General features: G+C 37.6%; 3 protein-coding genes and 1 pseudogene across 4 annotated transcripts; all 4 read left to right on the top strand.

The window, feature by feature from the left end:
* Positions 1-1,823: 1,823 nt before the first annotated feature.
* Positions 1,824-5,662, top strand: LOC137739204 (F-box/FBD/LRR-repeat protein At5g22660-like). Its single transcript, XM_088700071.1, has 2 exons — positions 1,824-1,866; positions 4,341-5,662. The coding sequence occupies exons 1-2, from the start codon at positions 1,824-1,826 to the stop codon at positions 5,660-5,662; spliced, it is 1,365 nt and encodes a 454-aa protein (XP_088556197.1).
* Positions 5,663-8,804: 3,142 nt separating this feature from the next.
* TSO2 (Ferritin/ribonucleotide reductase-like family protein) lies at positions 8,805-10,515 on the top strand. The gene has a single exon (XM_068479759.2). The coding sequence runs from the start codon at positions 9,390-9,392 to the stop codon at positions 10,377-10,379; it is 990 nt and encodes a 329-aa protein (XP_068335860.2). The 5' UTR covers positions 8,805-9,389; the 3' UTR covers positions 10,380-10,515.
* Positions 10,516-10,939: 424 nt separating this feature from the next.
* Positions 10,940-13,378, top strand: LOC137740384 (plant/protein). The gene is made up of 7 exons (XM_068480260.2): positions 10,940-11,113; positions 11,216-11,256; positions 11,522-11,579; positions 12,164-12,257; positions 12,751-12,835; positions 12,916-12,981; positions 13,176-13,378. The coding sequence occupies exons 1-7, from the start codon at positions 11,050-11,052 to the stop codon at positions 13,287-13,289; spliced, it is 522 nt and encodes a 173-aa protein (XP_068336361.1). The 5' UTR covers positions 10,940-11,049; the 3' UTR covers positions 13,290-13,378.
* Positions 13,379-15,887: 2,509 nt separating this feature from the next.
* Positions 15,888-17,943, top strand: LOC137739203 (melianol synthase CYP71BQ5-like; annotated as a pseudogene). The gene is made up of 2 exons (XR_015966891.1): positions 15,888-16,949; positions 17,147-17,943. The product of XR_015966891.1 is annotated as a melianol synthase CYP71BQ5-like (transcript).
* The last annotated feature ends 91 nt before the right edge of the window (positions 17,944-18,034 follow it).

Raw genomic sequence — 18,034 nt, 5'->3', positions numbered from 1 at the left:
GTGAGCTCCCAAAAGGCCTCGTGCTAGGTGGAGATGGGAATATACATATAAGGATCACTCCCCTGGGCGATGTGGGATGTCACAACACAACCATCGCAAATTCTTAGTAATATAGATCGTAAGGTTTTTTGGAAAAAAAACTTTTGCGACTCTACTTTAGGTAATGTCGCAAAAGATGACATTTGATACGACACCCTCCCCAAAATTTTTAATTTGGCGTCTGGTTTTTCATAGCACGCCCTATCTTTCGATGAAACGTATTTCACCGCTTTCAATTTTTGGTAAAGTTAGAAAGAACTAGAAGCTAAAATGTTGATCATACAACATTTAATGTTTTTGCCCATTTGGATAAGGGTAGTTTCTTTGATGGACAATTGTCTCTAAGTTTCCGGAATTAGATAGAGGAATCAAAACGCATCCATAAAGCAAATTATTTGATCTTTCATTAGCCTTTAAGTTGCTATTGGTGTGAAAAAAGTATGCATTGTTAGGTATTTGGAAGCAAAATTGGGGTTCTTATGAGACTTGAGTTTGGGTCTTCTATGTAAGTAAGTTTAAAATAAACTTGCAATGTAATTTTAGGTTATAATACCAAAATTGAGTTTTTCCCGCCAAGAAAGAACGAGGGAGATAAAATGTTGAGCATACAACATTTAATGTTTTTGCACTTGTTTCTTTATTTATAATGCACTTGTTAGCACCTTCTTGTTTTAGAAATAGTAGTTTTCTACTCGTGTAGATAATTACAGAGGATGAACACTTGGTCAAACTACCTCTTGTAAGACATTACTTTTGTAGTATTGTGTTTAGATGAACTCTCCCAACTGTTTTAGCTACGTGTACTACTTTGCAACCTACGTCAAGGACGATCTAGTCTCTTATGCGCACCATTAGGGTCTGTAGGAGAGAATTTCCGATCAAGAACATTCTTCGTTTGTCGTGCTCTGGCGATCTCATGCAAATAATTCCCAACAATGCATACTTTTTTCCACACGAAAAGCAGCTCAAACCCTAATGAATGATCAAATAACTTGATCTATTCGCACATTTCGATACCTCTATCTAATTCCGGAAACTTCAAGACAAACAAGCACCAAAGCATTACCCTTACCCAAATCCCTGCATTTATGCATGAATTTATCGATTTCGAGACATGGGTTCTACTAAAATCGAAAATTAAGCAACACCCATTTGATCAATTTAACTTTAAAATCAAAATCCGTACGAAAAAAACCACATGCGATTGAGATTTTATTCATGTTCTATCACCACAACACCCAACAAGAAAAAAAAGACCAGAACAGCGAATGATTCGAAGAAGGAAAGGAATCTGTGGATCTCAATTTAATTTAATTATGGTATTCAATTGAGTATTTTAATCTGATTCAGGATTTTGGTTCACAAAGTTGATTTCTTTACGCAATCTGAATTTTTTGTGTGGAACCCACTTTCGTAATCGTATTTAGATTAATTTTTCATTTAATTGTTGTTTTGTTAAATCTGAATAGTGATTGATACTATATGTTAATTGTCAAGATTAATACTTTGGAGAATTTGGGGTTTTTGGTTTTATGACATTCCTTTCGCTAACATTGTTTGTGTGATGATTAGTCATTGCAAGCCAGTGTCGAAGGAGGAGCGAAATGGTTGGTTAATAAATTCAAAGGTTAGTTTTCTCCGCTGGCTCTGTTTACTTGCATTGTCTGTTAAAGTAAACCTCACATAATGTTGTTTATATGACTGATTTTACGAGTCCTGAAAGTTCGGACATTGTAGTTGTATTAATTCATGGGGTTTATATGTAATACGTCTAAGTAGTGGCAATGAAAAGTGAGTTAGCGATCGCGGATTCTGGCCAAAGTATCGGTGAGCTCGAGTTGTAGAACGCGTTGTGGTTGAGGTTATGCCCGAGATGGTATGTTCCTTAATCTTAATTATGCTGGGTAGATATGTGTATATTTATACAACCCTTTTCCTATGGCTTTAACTTGCTCAGGCTCTCGAAAATGTCGTATGTGGAGTACAAGTAAGTAACTTGCTGCTGGGGTTTCTTGAAATAGCCCAACTTTACAAGGCAAAAGAAAAAATAGCGAGTTCTATAAGTTGTATTTGTGCTGTCGTGGAGGGCGGAATGGTGCTTCCAAGGTCTAGGTTTTGGATTGTATAAACTGCTATCCTCATGGGTGAACTAGTACTATATTCGTTCACTGATTTTTTGGGCGACAGAGTCATTACTGGTGTAGTAAATTGAAAAGAATTGAAGATCATCTCGGTGAGTATTTTTTGCTATCTTAAGCTGCTTTGCTTCTTTGTTTTTAGATAGTTATTATTCTAGTTAGGGTCTTGCTTTTGTCATTCGAATCAGGGTTCCACTTCATTCTTGTTTTTTGTTCTGTTGTCGATCAATAGTACTACAGTGAAGTAATCTTGATTTGTATTGCTAGAATGAAATAAGATTGTTCTTTGTTTTAGATAGCTACCCCTTCCCTTACTTATCTTGATTTGTATTGCTACAATGAAATAAGATTGTTGTTTTTTCATTTGCGTTTTTTATATATGTTCAGGGATTATTCGGATGATGTACGCAACACATGATACAGATGCTTGTAAGTTGACGAAGAGGGAACCAGATTATCTACCTGTAAGAATGTCACTGCATCGAATACGTATATTTTCTTCTTTGCATCCCAACATATAGGATCTTGTCATGTTTTTTCTTTTACAATCAGCATTTTACCAAAATAAAAAGTACACGGAAGAAGGGGGATTGCTCGTGAAGTTCTAAGATTGGTCTTGATTGTATCATGGTTTACACAAATTGGTTGCCTATGTATATGAAAATGTTCTCGCATGGTTTGCACAGATGGGAGTGCACACTTGTTACTGCAAAGGGGAACTCTTTTTTGTTCATAGCTTGTCTTATACGAAAGTGTTCTTTCATGGTTTTAATGCCCATCCTGTGCTTCTGACTGCAGATTCTTTGTTCGTGGTGATGGGCCTTTTGGAGCGCTTGCCTAGTTTATTGGTGTTCAACTCGGTAACTTTCACATTCGATTGTATTTCAAGAACACTCGTACCTCCGATTGGTGAGCAGAGATGCATTTCTTTTCTTTTTGTTTCCCAAATTATTTGCAGACTTTGTGTTTGTAATAACTCTAATTCTTGCACTGTTGCCGAGGTGGACATACCTCTGTTTTAATTTGAGCCTCTATTCAAAGGACTGAGAGTAGAGCTGCTGCAAGGGGTGACATAATTTCTCGCAGGTTCGAGGGGAGGAATTTAGTTGTCGAACTAACTTCCTAGCAAGGAGTGACATATTTCCTGTAGGATTGTAGACGGTATAAATGTTTAAATACTGGAAGTGAAATATTTTCTTTAATATCAAAGAAACCAAATAAGTGTTTTTTTGTTTTGTGAATTATGAATTATATCAATGCTTTTGGATTTTATTTAAGTTTGAACCTGCAGTAGAATTTCAAATGAAATAATTTGGTGAAGCTGTTAAAAATAATGTCATTGTGGCATCTCATTTGACGATCCATTTATTTTTTTTATTTTTATAAACCTGAGGCCACTTATTTGCGACGCGTAAGTTGACGTCGCAAGTCCGTAGTTAATACTATTTGCGACGCGCTTAAAGCGTTGTATATAATCGACCAAACATTTACGACGCCACTTTGTTGCGACGCGTTGCTACCCGTCGCAGGCCTGTCGTAAAAGGACTATTGCGACGCTTTTAGCCGCTTTCGCAACGCTTTTTGTCCGTCCGAAAAGGCCCATTTTTTTGTAGTGTGGGGTGTTAATTCAATTATTTTGGTAAATTTAATTTGTTGGGTGGAAGTTCTTGCACGGGGAGAGTAGCAAAGTGAAAGAGAGAAGGGTAGAAGAGTCACTTTCTCACTATAGCATTGCTCGTTAATTTGTGCCTAATTAATCAAAATATTTTATTGAGGTTCAAAACAATAATCGATCACTGATATATGACTAACTTACAAAGATTTCATTGATTTTGAATAAATAATTTTAGCTCCAAATTCCTTTACTTTCTCACACAGTACGTAATCCGGATATATATCTATATAGGATCGGTATCAAATTTAAATATACCAATACCGCAAGGAGTTAGTTCTCTCGCTAATTTTAATCCCTTGTTTCACAAGTAAGCCCTTAGATGTGTTGGACTTAATCTCTAACCGGACTACAAGAAAACCGATAACTCTAACTTAGTCTTTAGCCTATATATACCATTCATATGTTCGTATGATCAGAACTCCAAAACCAACAAGATCGTCTTTAAGGAGCAATGGATTCGAAAGCAAAACGCCAAACTCCTCCTGGAGATAGGATCAGTGAATTACCGGATGCAATTCTTTGTCACTTACTTTCGTTCCTTCCAACTTTACATGCCGTGCGGACCACGATTTTGTCTACAAGATGGAACAACGTATGGTGTACCAGTGCTCCCATTAGCCTACAGTTTGATAGCAGAGATTTTTCTTCTGGACCTCAACAACAAACGAGGTTTATGAGATTTGTTGACTGCGTGATTAAATTATGCGGCTCATCATGCAACATTAGAAGACTATGTCTTCACTGTCACTCTTTCGCTTTCAAAGATGAAGATTTCTCTCGCATTCATAGATGGATATCCACTGCCATAAAAAACAATGTCATTGACCTTGATCTTTATTTGTTTAGTAATAATAATTATGATTCCTTCGAGAAATTTGAAATGCCTCCTAGCGTTTTCCAGTGCAGATCATTGGTGAGTCTGAAGTTGGACACAAATTGTCTTACCTATAGTCCATCTACATCAGGTTGTTTCCCAAGCCTCAAGTACCTTCATGTTACGTTTCGGGACTATATTAATGAGAGAAGGGTAAAGATCTTTCTGAACTGCCCTGCTCTTGAAGATTTGACTATAGTTGAAAACGTGGGTGGAGATGTTTTGGAACTTAACATCTCCGCACCTCAGCTGAAGACGTTAACAACTGATAATCTCGACTGCAAGTTTTTCGTTGATGCCCCGAGACTTGAAAACCTCAATGTCAACATCGATTGGCCTTCTTTGACGTCGAATTATGTTTTGGACAATTCTAAATCTTTGGTCAAGGCCAAAGTTCACGTCAAATATATAGCACCAAAACATAAGCATCGATATCCATCTTATGTTCCCAATATATCTAAGTTACTTGCAGGTACTTCAAGTGTTAAATATTTAACATTTTTAGCTCCTCAGTATCTGGAAGCACGCTATCTGCCGGATTATGAGAATCTGAACCAACTGGAGTTAGATCTTCGTTGCTTTTGCTGGGACCTTGTAATAGAGTTGCTCAAGAAATGTCCTAGTATGAAACACTTGATCTTAAACCTTCATCGTACGGCATGGAATCACGATTACAAGCCAGTCAATCCACCAACGCTTGTGCCGGGGTGTCTCTCGTCACACCTTAAGACTGTCTCTATGCGTGGATTCCACGGAGAACAGGAGGAGGTTCAAGTGCTCAAGTACTTGTTAAACTACGGTGAGGTTTTGAATAAGATTACTATTTCTACAAGGAATTTCGTAGGTAATCCCGCATGTCTTACAAAAGAGGACTTGTGCAAGGAAATTTTGTTGTTTCAAAAGGGTTCAGAGACATGCCAAGTTGAAGTTATCTAGAAGAATGCAAGCAGTTTTAGCCTCTCTGGTAAGAGAAGGGCCGGGTTCGTATACTCTCAAAGTTGTAATTTAGACATCATGATATTTTCTTATTGTGAATGCAATTACGCTCCAAAAGCGTTTTAATTTTTATAAATAAATGTGAATCTAATATATATATATATATATATATATATATATATATATATATTAGATTCACATTTTTACGTGGACATGTTGTCATGACAAATATTATATGACGTCCTATTTAGTAAAATCCAAATTCTAAAAATTGTTGAGGCAAATTTGGAAAACAATATAACGGTCGGCCTCGTAATCATCATCTTTTTACCACTTTTTGTTTTTCTTGTTTCCTAATCTATTTACAATAACAAGGAGAACATGATTCCTTAATTTTAGGCTAATTACAACATAAGAAGCCATGTTGGACAAAGGACTAAACCCTAGCTTTGTATTGTACCTGCAGTAAAACTCTAAACCCTAGTTGACTAGAGGATTGGACTTGTGTTGATGGGATTCCCGATAGCCTCCAATCTCTCAATTGAGAGAAAATGATGTAAAACTATTGCGATATGGATATCGCTTGGTCCATGCTGAATTTTTGGTTAAATGTTGAGTGGATATCCACATCCTGTGTGTACGTGCTTTTGACCAAGCGAGAGAAAAGGATTGACTCCTCCTCGAGGCTTCATTTGTCAGTGATAGAATGGAATGACTAAACGCACCGTCTTTGAGTTTGCACTCAATCCGAATTAAGCCCAATAACATCTTCGGCACACGGGGCAAAAGCCCAAAATCATAACTTGACAGAAATAAGTTTGGATTAGGTCCAAACATAGACTTTGATTCTAACCCCAAATCCTCTTCGGCATTTGTTTTCCATTTTCTTTCGTTGACATTTCGGGACGGTTCGTGAACGACTTCATCAAAACTCCATTTAATAATTAATAGTGGAATGTTTTTAATAAAAAAGAAAAGTAGACATTCTGAAAATTACAATTTTTTCCTGGAATAGATTCATTCTTGAAACGTTTCTAACTAAGGAATGTTAATTGACACACCCCGACCCAGAATGTTCACTTGGATTCCGAATCGAGCTATGTCGGCCGAAGTCATAAAGTGTAGCGAGGTGGAAAATGTGAGTAAATTTAAACCTAAAAGTGCCTAAATGCAAGAGTGCGCCTGTGAGCGAGAATGAACTCATTTCACAAGTGATGTCAAAGCATAAGTAAAGTAAGTAGAATGAAAATTATACGAACGAAGGGAATCTCCTACACCAAGATTTGCCAAGAATCCTCATCAACACGAAAGCTCTGCTACTAAAACTTGGAGGGCGAAAAACAAGGGTGAGTGTGCCTAAAAATAAAGCTTTGTAAAAACCTTTTCGAAAACATAATAACCCCTCGCCATAAAACAAGTATAGTTTTCAAAAAATATACTTAATTTTTTAGTACATTGTGCAATTCCACTACTTAATTTTTACTGTATTTAATTAGAGGGTTGGGGTTTGAGATTTACATGTTCTTGATTTCTACATCTCTCTGAATTCTCAACAGACAAGAACGTAAATCTCAAACCCCAACCCTCTAATTAAATACAGTAAAAATTAAGTAGTGGAATTACACAATGTACTGAAAAAGAAAATCAAAGATACCTTGCACCTCCTCCTGAGTCACTGGGTTCATCATAGCTGTTCAAACTCGATAGAGATCGAGAAATCAAGAACACGGAGACTCAGAAAATCACTATCACAAATAATCAAGAAAACGATTGAGAGCGAGAAAATCACGATGACAAAATGAGGGATGGATAGAGAGAGAAAGAGAGAGATTCAGAGTTGTCTATGTAGAAAGAAACCAATTAGGGTTGTCCACGTGGAAATGCTGCGTTTCAGATAACACTTATAACATCTGAAACCCAGCGTTCCAGTAGCAGCAAGACTATGTCCAATCACTCGATCTCCATCATTTAATGAAAGTTTGTAAACGCCCTCTTCCTTGCTTGGTCGGCAACTCCAGTTTTAGCAATTGTTTAGAAAAGTAAATGAAAGAATGATCTGGTCATTGGGTGGTATATATGTTTATACTGTATTTGGGTAGTTTCCAAATCGTCTTGACCATATTCAAAACGTTGACCATGTCCAAGCCGTATTCAGGATGGATCTGAGACATGTCAAACCCTCCGATATTTCGAGATTTTGGAGTGTCCTTTCAACCTAAGTCTTCACAGGTTCTGGAATTTGGAAAATAAACTAGCTCGTCAAATGCATACCAGCTTAACTGCCACCTCATCCCCAGTTTGTAAACTTCCTAGCAATCACGTGCTCCATGATGCAGCAATGTCAAATACGATTCGACCCACAATATTATGCTCTATACTAATCCTAATCTAATATATGAAGAAGGTATACAAATATAATATATTAAGAAGTTATGCTAATCTAATATGTGAAGAAGGTTTTAGTCTTATATGAAGGCGAGCGTTGATGCAACGGAAAAGTTATTTTTTTGTGACAAAAAAGTCACGAAGTTCAAGTCGTGAAAACAACATTTTTGCAAAGTATAAATAAAACTGCGGACGATAGACGTTCACATCTACTATAATCATAGAATACGTATTAGTGCTGCATAGTGTTTGACCAAAAACAAAATTGTGTTGCATTGTGTGCTCTCCACACACAATTGCATGGAAGGCCACATTGGAGCGTGTGTGCGGATTATATGTGCCAGTCTTCAAGCGTGTGTGGTCACGTGTTTCTCACTCTCACTTTAATTGACTCAATTACCATCCGAAAATTGTAAGTTAATATAAAATATAAATACAAAGTTAAGAAAAGTTAATTGGTAATTAATTATATTCACCACGAGATGGTCTAGTGGCTAGAGATAAATTTTAGGCCTAGCATATTTTGGGTTCGTTTTTGACTCATCACACGATGGTAATCAAAAGAAGGCTAAATTGCTTTTATCGATCTTTCTGACTTCTTGGAATGATTGTTGTGGCGAAGCTACTCATCTGATCTTTGGTCTTAAAAAAAAAAAAAAAAACAGGTAATGAATTTACATTTTGTTTTATTCGTGGGGACCATATTACTTGATAAGGACTACACATGGTATAAAAATTTGGAAGCAATATATAGATTTAGGAGCCAAATGTTTATTGAAGCCTTTCACTTCCAAATTCCAAAACTGGCGCCAAAAAAGATTCCCGCTACAATATTAAAACTTTGAAAAATGTCCAGCCAAGGCTTCCCTCGCAAGCTTCTTTCCCTTAAAACCTTATTTCCATAAACGTCCTTCTTCATTTACCATAAAGCCCTTCACCAAACCCAATCTTCGAACCACCACTGGTCTAACACTCACCAAAAGGGTATTTTACCAACAGAGATTTCAAATGACCGTTACACCCCTCTTCACAGTTCACAGTTCACAGTTCACACCATCCTCATCCGGTAGCCGCAAACGCAAACCACCGAAATCGGACTGCGCGCCTATTCACCCTCCTGAATTTCCCAAAGTACCCTCGTGTTCGGTTCATTCTCCCGCAAGCTTCTCGTAAATTTGAAATCACCCGCTCCCAAAACCCCAATTCAAAAAATTCAAAAACCCTCCGCCCTCTCTATATATATTCAGTCCAATCCCACCCTAAATAATCAACCCTAAACCACAAATATTCACAAAATTTGATTTCGTTTCTGAAAAATCCCAAATCGAGTTTCATCACAAAAATGCCTGCCTTCCCAGAAGAGCCGCTGCTAGCCCCGAACCCGGACCGCTTCTGCATGTTCCCAATCCAGTACCCTGAAATCTGGGAAATGTACAAGAAGGCGGAAGCCTCCTTCTGGACCGCCGAGGAGGTCGACCTTTGCCAGGACGTCCGCCACTGGGAAGCTCTATCCGACGGCGAGAGGCACTTCGTCTCGCACATCCTCGCCTTCTTCGCCGCTTCCGATGGAATTGTCCTGGAGAATCTCGCCGGAAGGTTCATGAAGGAGGTCCAGGTCGCCGAGGCCCGCGCCTTCTATGGGTTCCAGATCGCCATTGAGAACATCCACTCCGAGATGTACAGCCTCCTTCTCGAGACTTACATCAAGGACTCCGACGAGAAGCACCGCCTCTTCCACGCGATCGACACCATCCCCTGCGTCACGAAGAAGGCCCAGTGGGCCCTGAGATGGATCGACGGCTCTGAGTCTTTCGCGGAGCGAATCGTGGCCTTTGCCTGCGTGGAAGGGATTTTCTTCTCTGGGAGTTTTTGCGCGATATTTTGGCTAAAAAAGCGCGGTTTAATGCCGGGACTGACTTTCTCGAACGAGCTGATCTCACGAGACGAGGGCTTGCACTGCGACTTCGCGTGTTTGCTGTACTCGCTGCTGAGGAAGAAGCTGAGCGAGGATCGGGTAAAGTCGATAGTTCGGAACGCGGTGGAGATCGAGAAGGAGTTCGTGTGCGACGCGCTGCCTTGTGCCCTGGTGGGGATGAACGGCGATCTGATGAGCACCTACATCGAGTTCGTGGCGGATCGTTTGCTTGGCGCGTTGGGATACGGGAAGAAGTACAACGTCCAGAACCCGTTCGATTGGATGGAGCTGATCAGCCTCCAGGGGAAGACCAACTTCTTCGAGAAACGCGTTGGCGAGTATCAGAAGGCGTCGGTGATGAACAGCATCAACGGCAACGGTGGGTCGCATGAGTTCAAGATGGACGAGGATTTCTGATCGTCTGATTGAGTGATGGATATCGCTTTTGTAATATCTTTGTTTTTTTATATAATTTTAAAATTAGGTTTGTTTTTTTGTTGATTTTTCAGTGTCATGTTCGAAATTATAAATGAAAGATGCGATATTCCCATAATCTCAGTTTATTTTTAGAAAAATTAATAAAAAAATCTTGAATTTTAATGAAAAAGATAAAATAAAAAATAAAATGAATAGTATTATAATTGATTTTTTAATATAAAAATAAGATTTTTTTAAAAAATAAATAGTAATGAGAATGTTTTTTTAAAGGTTATTTTATTTTTAAAAAATTAATGAAAATAGTTTAAAAAATTTAAATTTTAATGATAAGAACAAAATAAAAAATAAGTGAATAATATTAGACTTAATTTTTGAATATAAAAATATAATAAAAATTAAATAATACTGTGAATTTTTTAATCTTTTGTTAAAACTTCTTATATTTTTTTTTTCCTAATTTAATTTTTGAATTGTGTGAACAGAATTATTACTTTTTATTTTTTTATTTGTTACTTTTTGAGTGAGAAAATAATTAAGAACAAAAATGAAATGGCTTAGGAAAAGCCAAGGTGTCTTTTTATCGACCTCATCCTTAGCGGCCATAGCCGAAGCTTGAAAACTGAGTTCGAAGTTGCAGAGCTCCTCCGAAATGCTGTCGAGGGAACAGCTGCTTCATCTTTTCGATCGATTCTCTTTCCTCACATCTCAGCCTGGTACATTTCCCCCGCTATTGTTCTCGCGCGTACTTTCCTTTTTTTTTTTTTTTTTTTTTTTTTTGGTGAATTTTTCTTCCATTTCTTTATTTGGATTTGCAGAGGTGAAGAAAAGAATCGCAGATGGTGTTGAGGACAAGCAGGTGAGTGAGTCACCATTATGTTATGAATTAGTGAACCGGGTTCTGTAATTTTGGTATAGTTTTTATACATTTGTGGTTGTTTGAAATTCTTTGTGGTGCAATTGTTTTTGGTCCGAGTAACCAGTTCTTCTGGGGATCAAATCGAGGGGAATGCCGGGTTTCTTCCCCTCGCCGCAGAAACCCGGCTAGTATATTGTTCCGGCTGAACTTTTGGCAATGGTGTTTTTGTTTTAGTTGTTGAATGTGATTATTAAGTATTGTGCAGGAAGCTGTAGCTGTAACTACTGCGATCCAGGAGGAGATATTTTTGGAGATGGGGATTGGTAAGTTTTATCTTCAAATGCCAAGCATATATTTCATCCAAATGATGAACTGCAAGTACTCGTTTTTCATTAACTTTGGTAGTAGTTTGTGATCTAAAATTGCTGCGTTATTGGTATCGCTAAGCCCTATGCTGAATTTACTTACCCGTCTCTCTTGATACTGATACCGGTTAAGTTTTAGGATATCTCTAAACCAAGTGGATCCTTCACTTGGTTCTCTCTTCCTCAGTTCATCGTTGCTATGTTGAATAGTAAAAGCCTTATACATAGTGATTCTTTAAGCGATTACTCAATACTCACTTTGGTTCACTAGTCGATTGTGTTCATGTATATTTGATTGGAAATCTCGACAAGAGTAAATTATCATGCTGCAGTTATACATCTATTGGTTCAATTTCTTCTTTATGTCGAGTTGAGATCAGATCTTGTATGTACATGTGCCTGCTACTTACTGGAAAACATCGATCCAGCAATGGTGTTTTTAACAATCAAATGAATTTATGCCACTTATAAGCTTCATACAACAATCAAGGTACAACCTACAATCTTATTGAACTTCAAAGTAAATGTTTTCTTTACCGCAGATCCAAGATTTGGCCTATCGTGCCTGGGAAAGGTGAATGTTGAATACGAGAATGATCAGGATGTGATGATTCAGTTCTATAAATTCATTGCAAGGTAACCTCTTCTGCCCATTTATGAATTTAAACTTGTAATTGGAAATAGCATTCAAATAGCCTGCTCGGATAAGTAGTTGTTTCCTTTTTTTAGTTTATATGAGGATTCAACCAAGTGATGAAGTTGTACAAGGCCAAAGTTTTTATGGCCACCTAAACCTTGTGCTTGTGTTTTTGTTTCTTGCATTTTGTTCATCGTGACTACATTTTGTTCTTAAGTAAGTAAATCTCTGCACCATTTTTAGGATATGTTAAGGTGCTGTTTTTTTTACTCTGTAACTTCCGTTATCGATTTGAAAGTTGTCTGAGTTTAGCTGGTGAAGGATTCTAGAGTCTAGTGAGTTGTAACTTAGTAAACCTTGTGGTAGTATGCGTTACCTTAGATATTGGGTTGAAAGCGCAAATCTTACCTTTAAAATGTGGGGAAGGACAAAAACAAAGGTTCTGATATTTATGTAGTATGTTGCTGTAAGTACTCATCTGCAAAATGGCAGGGAGGAGATGGCCTGCGATGAAGCTGAGCTTGGAGCAGATGAATTTGCTGAAAGGATGCATAGTCAAGAACAATTACAGGAACAGGTAATGTATGTCCAAATATGACAATTGAAATGTTAAATGTTTATGTTTCTAAAGCACCACAAGTAAATTTTCTTTTTCAGCAACTGGAGATGCTAAAGCACATGCGTAAATTTCCCATGGATGATCAATCTGCAATCCTCAAGAAGGTATGTTGGCTGTATATAATCTCTTAGCTTCCGCTGGATCAAAAATTTGGAACCTAAATGACCGAAAGATTGGTTTCATCTGACTAAATTAGAGATTAAGAAGGCGAATGCAAACGTCTTGTCGAAATTCTAATGGCTATTTGGCATGTGATTTACAAAGAACAAAGCCAATGTATGTTGTTTTGTTATCACAGTTGCATCAGCAGATGGAAAACGCCAACTTTGATGGTGCCGCATCTGTTTTGTCACCGGAGCAGATTCAGGAGATTGTTCGAAGGAGGGTGTCTCCTTTATTTAACCCGAGATAGATTGGGATATGCATCGGTGATGCAATGTAGTTTGTACTTTGTATTCCAGACTCCAGTTTAAGTATCAATGCATTTTAGTTATTGAGTAACTTGGAAACCAAATTCGAGTTATGAGCTGCGGCGTTAGAGAAAGTATCTAATTCCTTTGGGATCGAAATTGAGGATGTGGTGCGTTGGATTTCTGAAATGCCTGAAAAAAAAGTTACCAGAGGTGTTTCTGGACAACTACGTCTGAATACAAATGCCAAAGACCTTCCCGAGTGAAAAATAATAGGAAGAAAAAGGAAGGGAAAATGAACCCGAAAAAGGTCCCACCGAGATTTGAACTCGGGTCCAATGTCCAATGTCCTGACCATGGGACCAAGTTTGTAAAAACTGGACCTCTTATTTATATGAACAAAAGAGTGGTAAAGTAACAGTTTAAATTTTGGTAAAGTTATTGTTGAATCTGATTTTTCTCCTGGTGTTTATCTGATCCATTTCATCATCAAACACGTATACAAAGTGACTAGGGTTGCATGTCGCGGATTAATTTTTTATTTTATAAATGATTGGATAATATGCATTACATTTGGGGAGAGGGATTCGAACACGGAACTTTAGTTGCTTGAGTAAATACTTTTAACTAACTGAATTACAAACCACTTGCGATTATCTTACTTATTTGAGTCATGCAAAAGCGATGTGCTTTCACATCTTGAATGAATCTCCGCTAAAATATTTTGAGATTTTAGACAGGAATATACATGACCTTGTTATAAGCTCCTTTCATACTCATTTATGATGAAATGCGTGCATGGAAGCAGTGACGGATTTAGAATTGGAAAATGATCAATCAATCTTGTCTGATTGACAATCTAGAATTATTAGAAGAAAATAAGAAGACTAAGTAATAAATTCATTTCAACTTTATATATAAGCGTTGCTCATCTAAAATCCTCATTTTGAGAACATATGAAATTCGTTTTAATTTGAACTCTTGGATTAATCTAACGCATGAAACCCTTCTTTCTTCTTCCCCTACCCGTGACTCTCCCCTCAATTCCCTCTCTCTCCCTCCCCTTCCTCCGTGTGGGTTTTCTTCTTCTTCTTTTTTCTTTTTTTTTTTCATTTTTTTTTTCATTATTGCATATGAAAAAGGATAGAGGAACAAAAAGAAGATTTAAAAAAATAAATGCATAGATGTTACTTGTTAGGAACAAACGCTTCGGGACGAAAGAAGTTTTTTACTTTGATTTAGTTTTTAAATTATTAGTTCACCAACCCAAAACAAAACGAGATTCAAATATTCAAACGAAACCTTGGACAAGCAACCAATACACACACACACACACATACATTTATTACACTTTTTGCTTGTTATGTTGGATTACACAAGCAACCAATAAGCGTTGAGACTACTAATTACCAAACTTGTGGTTATGGAGAAAGACGTGGCATTGAGGCCAAAAGTCGAACGGCACATATAAATTTACAAGGTGTATCCACTACACATGTGTTAAAATTTAAACTCATTCAACGATCATAAATAAGGTAGTGAGCATCGCTATCACTCGAGGGTGGTGAGCAAAAATATTCCTAATTTACACTCTTAACTCATAGAGAAATTTCATGCAATTAAGATGCTTCATGATATAATTGTATTGTGATTACTAGTTCATGATATAATTGTATTGTGCTACTTGTTGAATAACTCAAAGATACAAGGTATGCAAAAGATACAATGTTCAATACGCTAGCAAACAAAATTAGTCTGACTTTGTGTGCCTAATACATATTATATATAACATGTTCGTTTAAATTATAGCACACCAAATTTCAAAAACAGATGGCCAAGTTGGACCGAAAGGTTTATTTACAATTTTTGGGGTTGTTACGTAAAGATTCCATCATCCCAAATAACAGTTTGAATTTTGATAAAATTACTGTTGAATTTTAATAAGTTCATTTCAACATTTCGTATATTTTACACTTTTTGCTTGTAAAGTTGAATTACATAAGCAACTAATAAGTGTTGGGATTACTAATTAACAAATTTGTGGTTATGGAGAAAGTTGTGAAATTGAAACCAAAAGGCTAACGGTCTCATGTTTCAAAATATTTTTAATTTTTTCACGTGACATTGTGTGACTAATTTGAGATAATGCCACACTTTACGCCTCAATTACGTGTAATTATTCTTCACATTTTGCAGTTGTGCTCTCCAACTAATTGGTCCTCCTCCTCATGTAAAGACATATATTGTAATTGAATTGTTTCATAATGACTACTCGTTGATCACAAAAAGAGATTTTTCAATGTGACCAATACACGGGGTGGTACACCATGTGTCACTATACAAATGGTGGGATATGCGAGCTAAAAAGTTGATAACTTAAAAAATAAAATTTTCCACCACTTCTATTAAAATATGTAGTGTACCACTTATATTCCCGTCACAACTAAAAATTTCTCGATCACGAGGTATTTAAAATAGTCCATGTTAGTTGATTCATTGATGATGTATATTAAGAAGAATGATTAGCGATAATCAACTATAAATATCCATGCACGAACCATCCTCGTTTGAATTATTGCTCATCAATTAATTTTTATATACATATGATCCTCACTCCAAATCTTCACATATATTATATACTGAATTTAAAAGCATAGGTTTATTTTTTATTGTTCAAAAACAAGTATTTAAGTTGAACCCAGAACCACATTTCATCATATCCACATTCAGTTATGTCTCTTGTAATCCAAGCACCCGATTTAGGCTATTTTCCTCTTTTCACTTCTGTCCTTCTCTGCATCCTTGTTATTTTTCATAAGAGATCTCAAGCTCGAACCTTAAAGTCTCCCCCAGGGCCATGGAAGCTACCTGTTATAGGAAACCTGCATCATATGGTGGGTGCATTGCCACATCACATATTGGCAGACTTAGCCAAGAAGCATGGACCCATCATGCACCTAAAGCTGGGACAATTAGAGGCAGTGATAGTTTCATCCTCCAAAGCAGCACAAGAGGTGTTGAAAACACATGAGCTCACATTTGCTCAGAGGCCTCAGGTTTTGGCTGTGGAAGTCATGTCATATGGACAAGCTAGCATTGCCTGTGCTCCTTATGGAGATGTCTGGAGAGAGCTGAGGAAGATTTGTGTTTCCGAGCTCTTAAAACCAAAGCGCGTGCAGTCTTTCAGGTCGATAAGAGAGGAAGAGGTGCGGATTCTTGTCGAGTCGATTGCTTCGGTATCACGTTAAGGACGACTAGGCTTTAATTTCAGGGAGAAGTGCTTCGGATTTACAGATGGCGTTGTGTCCAGAGCAGCATTTGGGAAGAAGTGCAAAGACCAAAAGGAGTTCACGTCGTTGTTGGAGGAAGCAATTAAACTGGCAGGAGGGTTTGACATACCTGATTTGTTTCCTTTACTTAGATTTGTTGGTTATCTTACCGGGACAATCCCCGCGATGATAAAGTTGCGTGACAAGATCGGGAAAATCCTCGAAAGTATCGTCGACGATCACAAGATCAAAAGATCAGAAGTTTTCAGCAGTACAGCAGGTAATGACAAAGCAAAGGAGGAAGAAGATTTCGTTGATGTGCTTCTAAACCTTCAGGAGTCTAATAAGTTGGAATTCAACTTCACAGTCAATCAGATCAAAGATGTTGTTATGGTATGTAAACCCTACTATTAATTATGAATGTTCATGGATTATCTAGTCCGGCTATATTGACGTTTGTTCTTTATTTAATGTCATTCTGCTTTGTATCAGTGATCAAAGATGTTACTATGAGCCGTAGAAACGAATGTTCAATTAAATAATAGATTGCGATTTGCCATCACTAATATATCGATGTTATTGGCATGCAGGACGTTTTTTCTGCCGGGAGCTGATGAGAAACCCTAGAATCATGAAGAAGGTCCAAGCTGAGGTGAGACAAGTACTTCAAGGAAGGACAACCGGAAGATTTGAAGAAACAGATGTTCATAAAATGGAGTATTTGAAATCAGTGGTGAAAGAAACCCTAAGGCTGCACCCTCCAACCCCATTGCTCCCAAGAGAAGCAAGGGAGATGTGTCGAATCGGCAGATACGATTTGCCGACCAAATCAAAGGTTATTGTTAATGAATGGGCATTAGGAAGAGATCAAGAGAGTTGGGGAGTGGATGCTGAGTCTTTTAGGCCTGAGAGGTTTGAGGGTTCCTCCGTTGACTTTCGAGGGTTTGACTTTGAGTTCATTCCGTTTGGGGCCGCCAGGAGAATCTGTCCGGGAATATCATTTGCTACTTCGATGATTGAACTTGCTCTTTGTCAGTTGCTCTGCGACTTTGATTGGGAACTGGCCAACGGGATCAAGCCCGATGAAGTTGACATGACTGAGACTTTTGGAGTGACATGTAGGAAAAGGAAGGACTTGTACCTGATTGCAACCCCGCGTTTTGCTTCACTCAGTAAGTCGGAGTGGCTCTGTGTGCTGGTTGTTCGCCATGGCGGAGTCAACCGCTCCTGACGTCCACCAGCCTATGGCTTTTGCTTTGGTTTTTTTTTCCGTTTGGTCACAAGTGTTTGGTTTGCTACTGTTTGCATGTTTGTGCCAAAACAATTATCAACTTTGTATATGAATAATATTCGTCAACAACTTAGGAGATGTTATGAAATAGAAAACTTTGTATCCTTAAGTTCTTAAATCTTAACTTGATACAGAGAAAAACTTGAGTAGGGCAGCCTAATCAGCTGTATGATAAGACTCTCTTACA

This window comes from Pyrus communis, chromosome 9 (assembly GCF_041283825.1).
Source record: "Pyrus communis isolate YQ-2024b chromosome 9, ASM4128382v1, whole genome shotgun sequence".
Lineage (NCBI taxonomy): Eukaryota > Viridiplantae > Streptophyta > Magnoliopsida > Rosales > Rosaceae > Pyrus > Pyrus communis.
Note: the sequence above shows the minus strand (reverse complement) of the source record. Positions and strands in the feature narration are given on the sequence as shown.

Bases quoted from the DNA above. Each gene is read 5' to 3' on its own strand.
- LOC137739204 (XM_088700071.1), top strand. From the start codon at position 1,824: ATGAAAAGTGAGTTAGCGATCGCGGATTCTGGCCAAAGTATCG. The intron at 1,867-4,340 runs GTGAGCTCGAGT...CTCCTCCTGGAG, and splicing joins GGATTCTGGCCAAAGTATCG to ATAGGATCAGTGAATTACCG.
- TSO2 (XM_068479759.2), top strand. From the start codon at position 9,390: ATGCCTGCCTTCCCAGAAGAGCCGCTGCTAGCCCCGAACCCGGACCGC.
- LOC137740384 (XM_068480260.2), top strand. From the start codon at position 11,050: ATGCTGTCGAGGGAACAGCTGCTTCATCTTTTCGATCGATTCTCTTTC. The intron at 11,114-11,215 runs GTACATTTCCCC...TTGGATTTGCAG, and splicing joins TTTCCTCACATCTCAGCCTG to AGGTGAAGAAAAGAATCGCA. The intron at 11,580-12,163 runs GTAAGTTTTATC...TCTTTACCGCAG, and splicing joins ATTTTTGGAGATGGGGATTG to ATCCAAGATTTGGCCTATCG.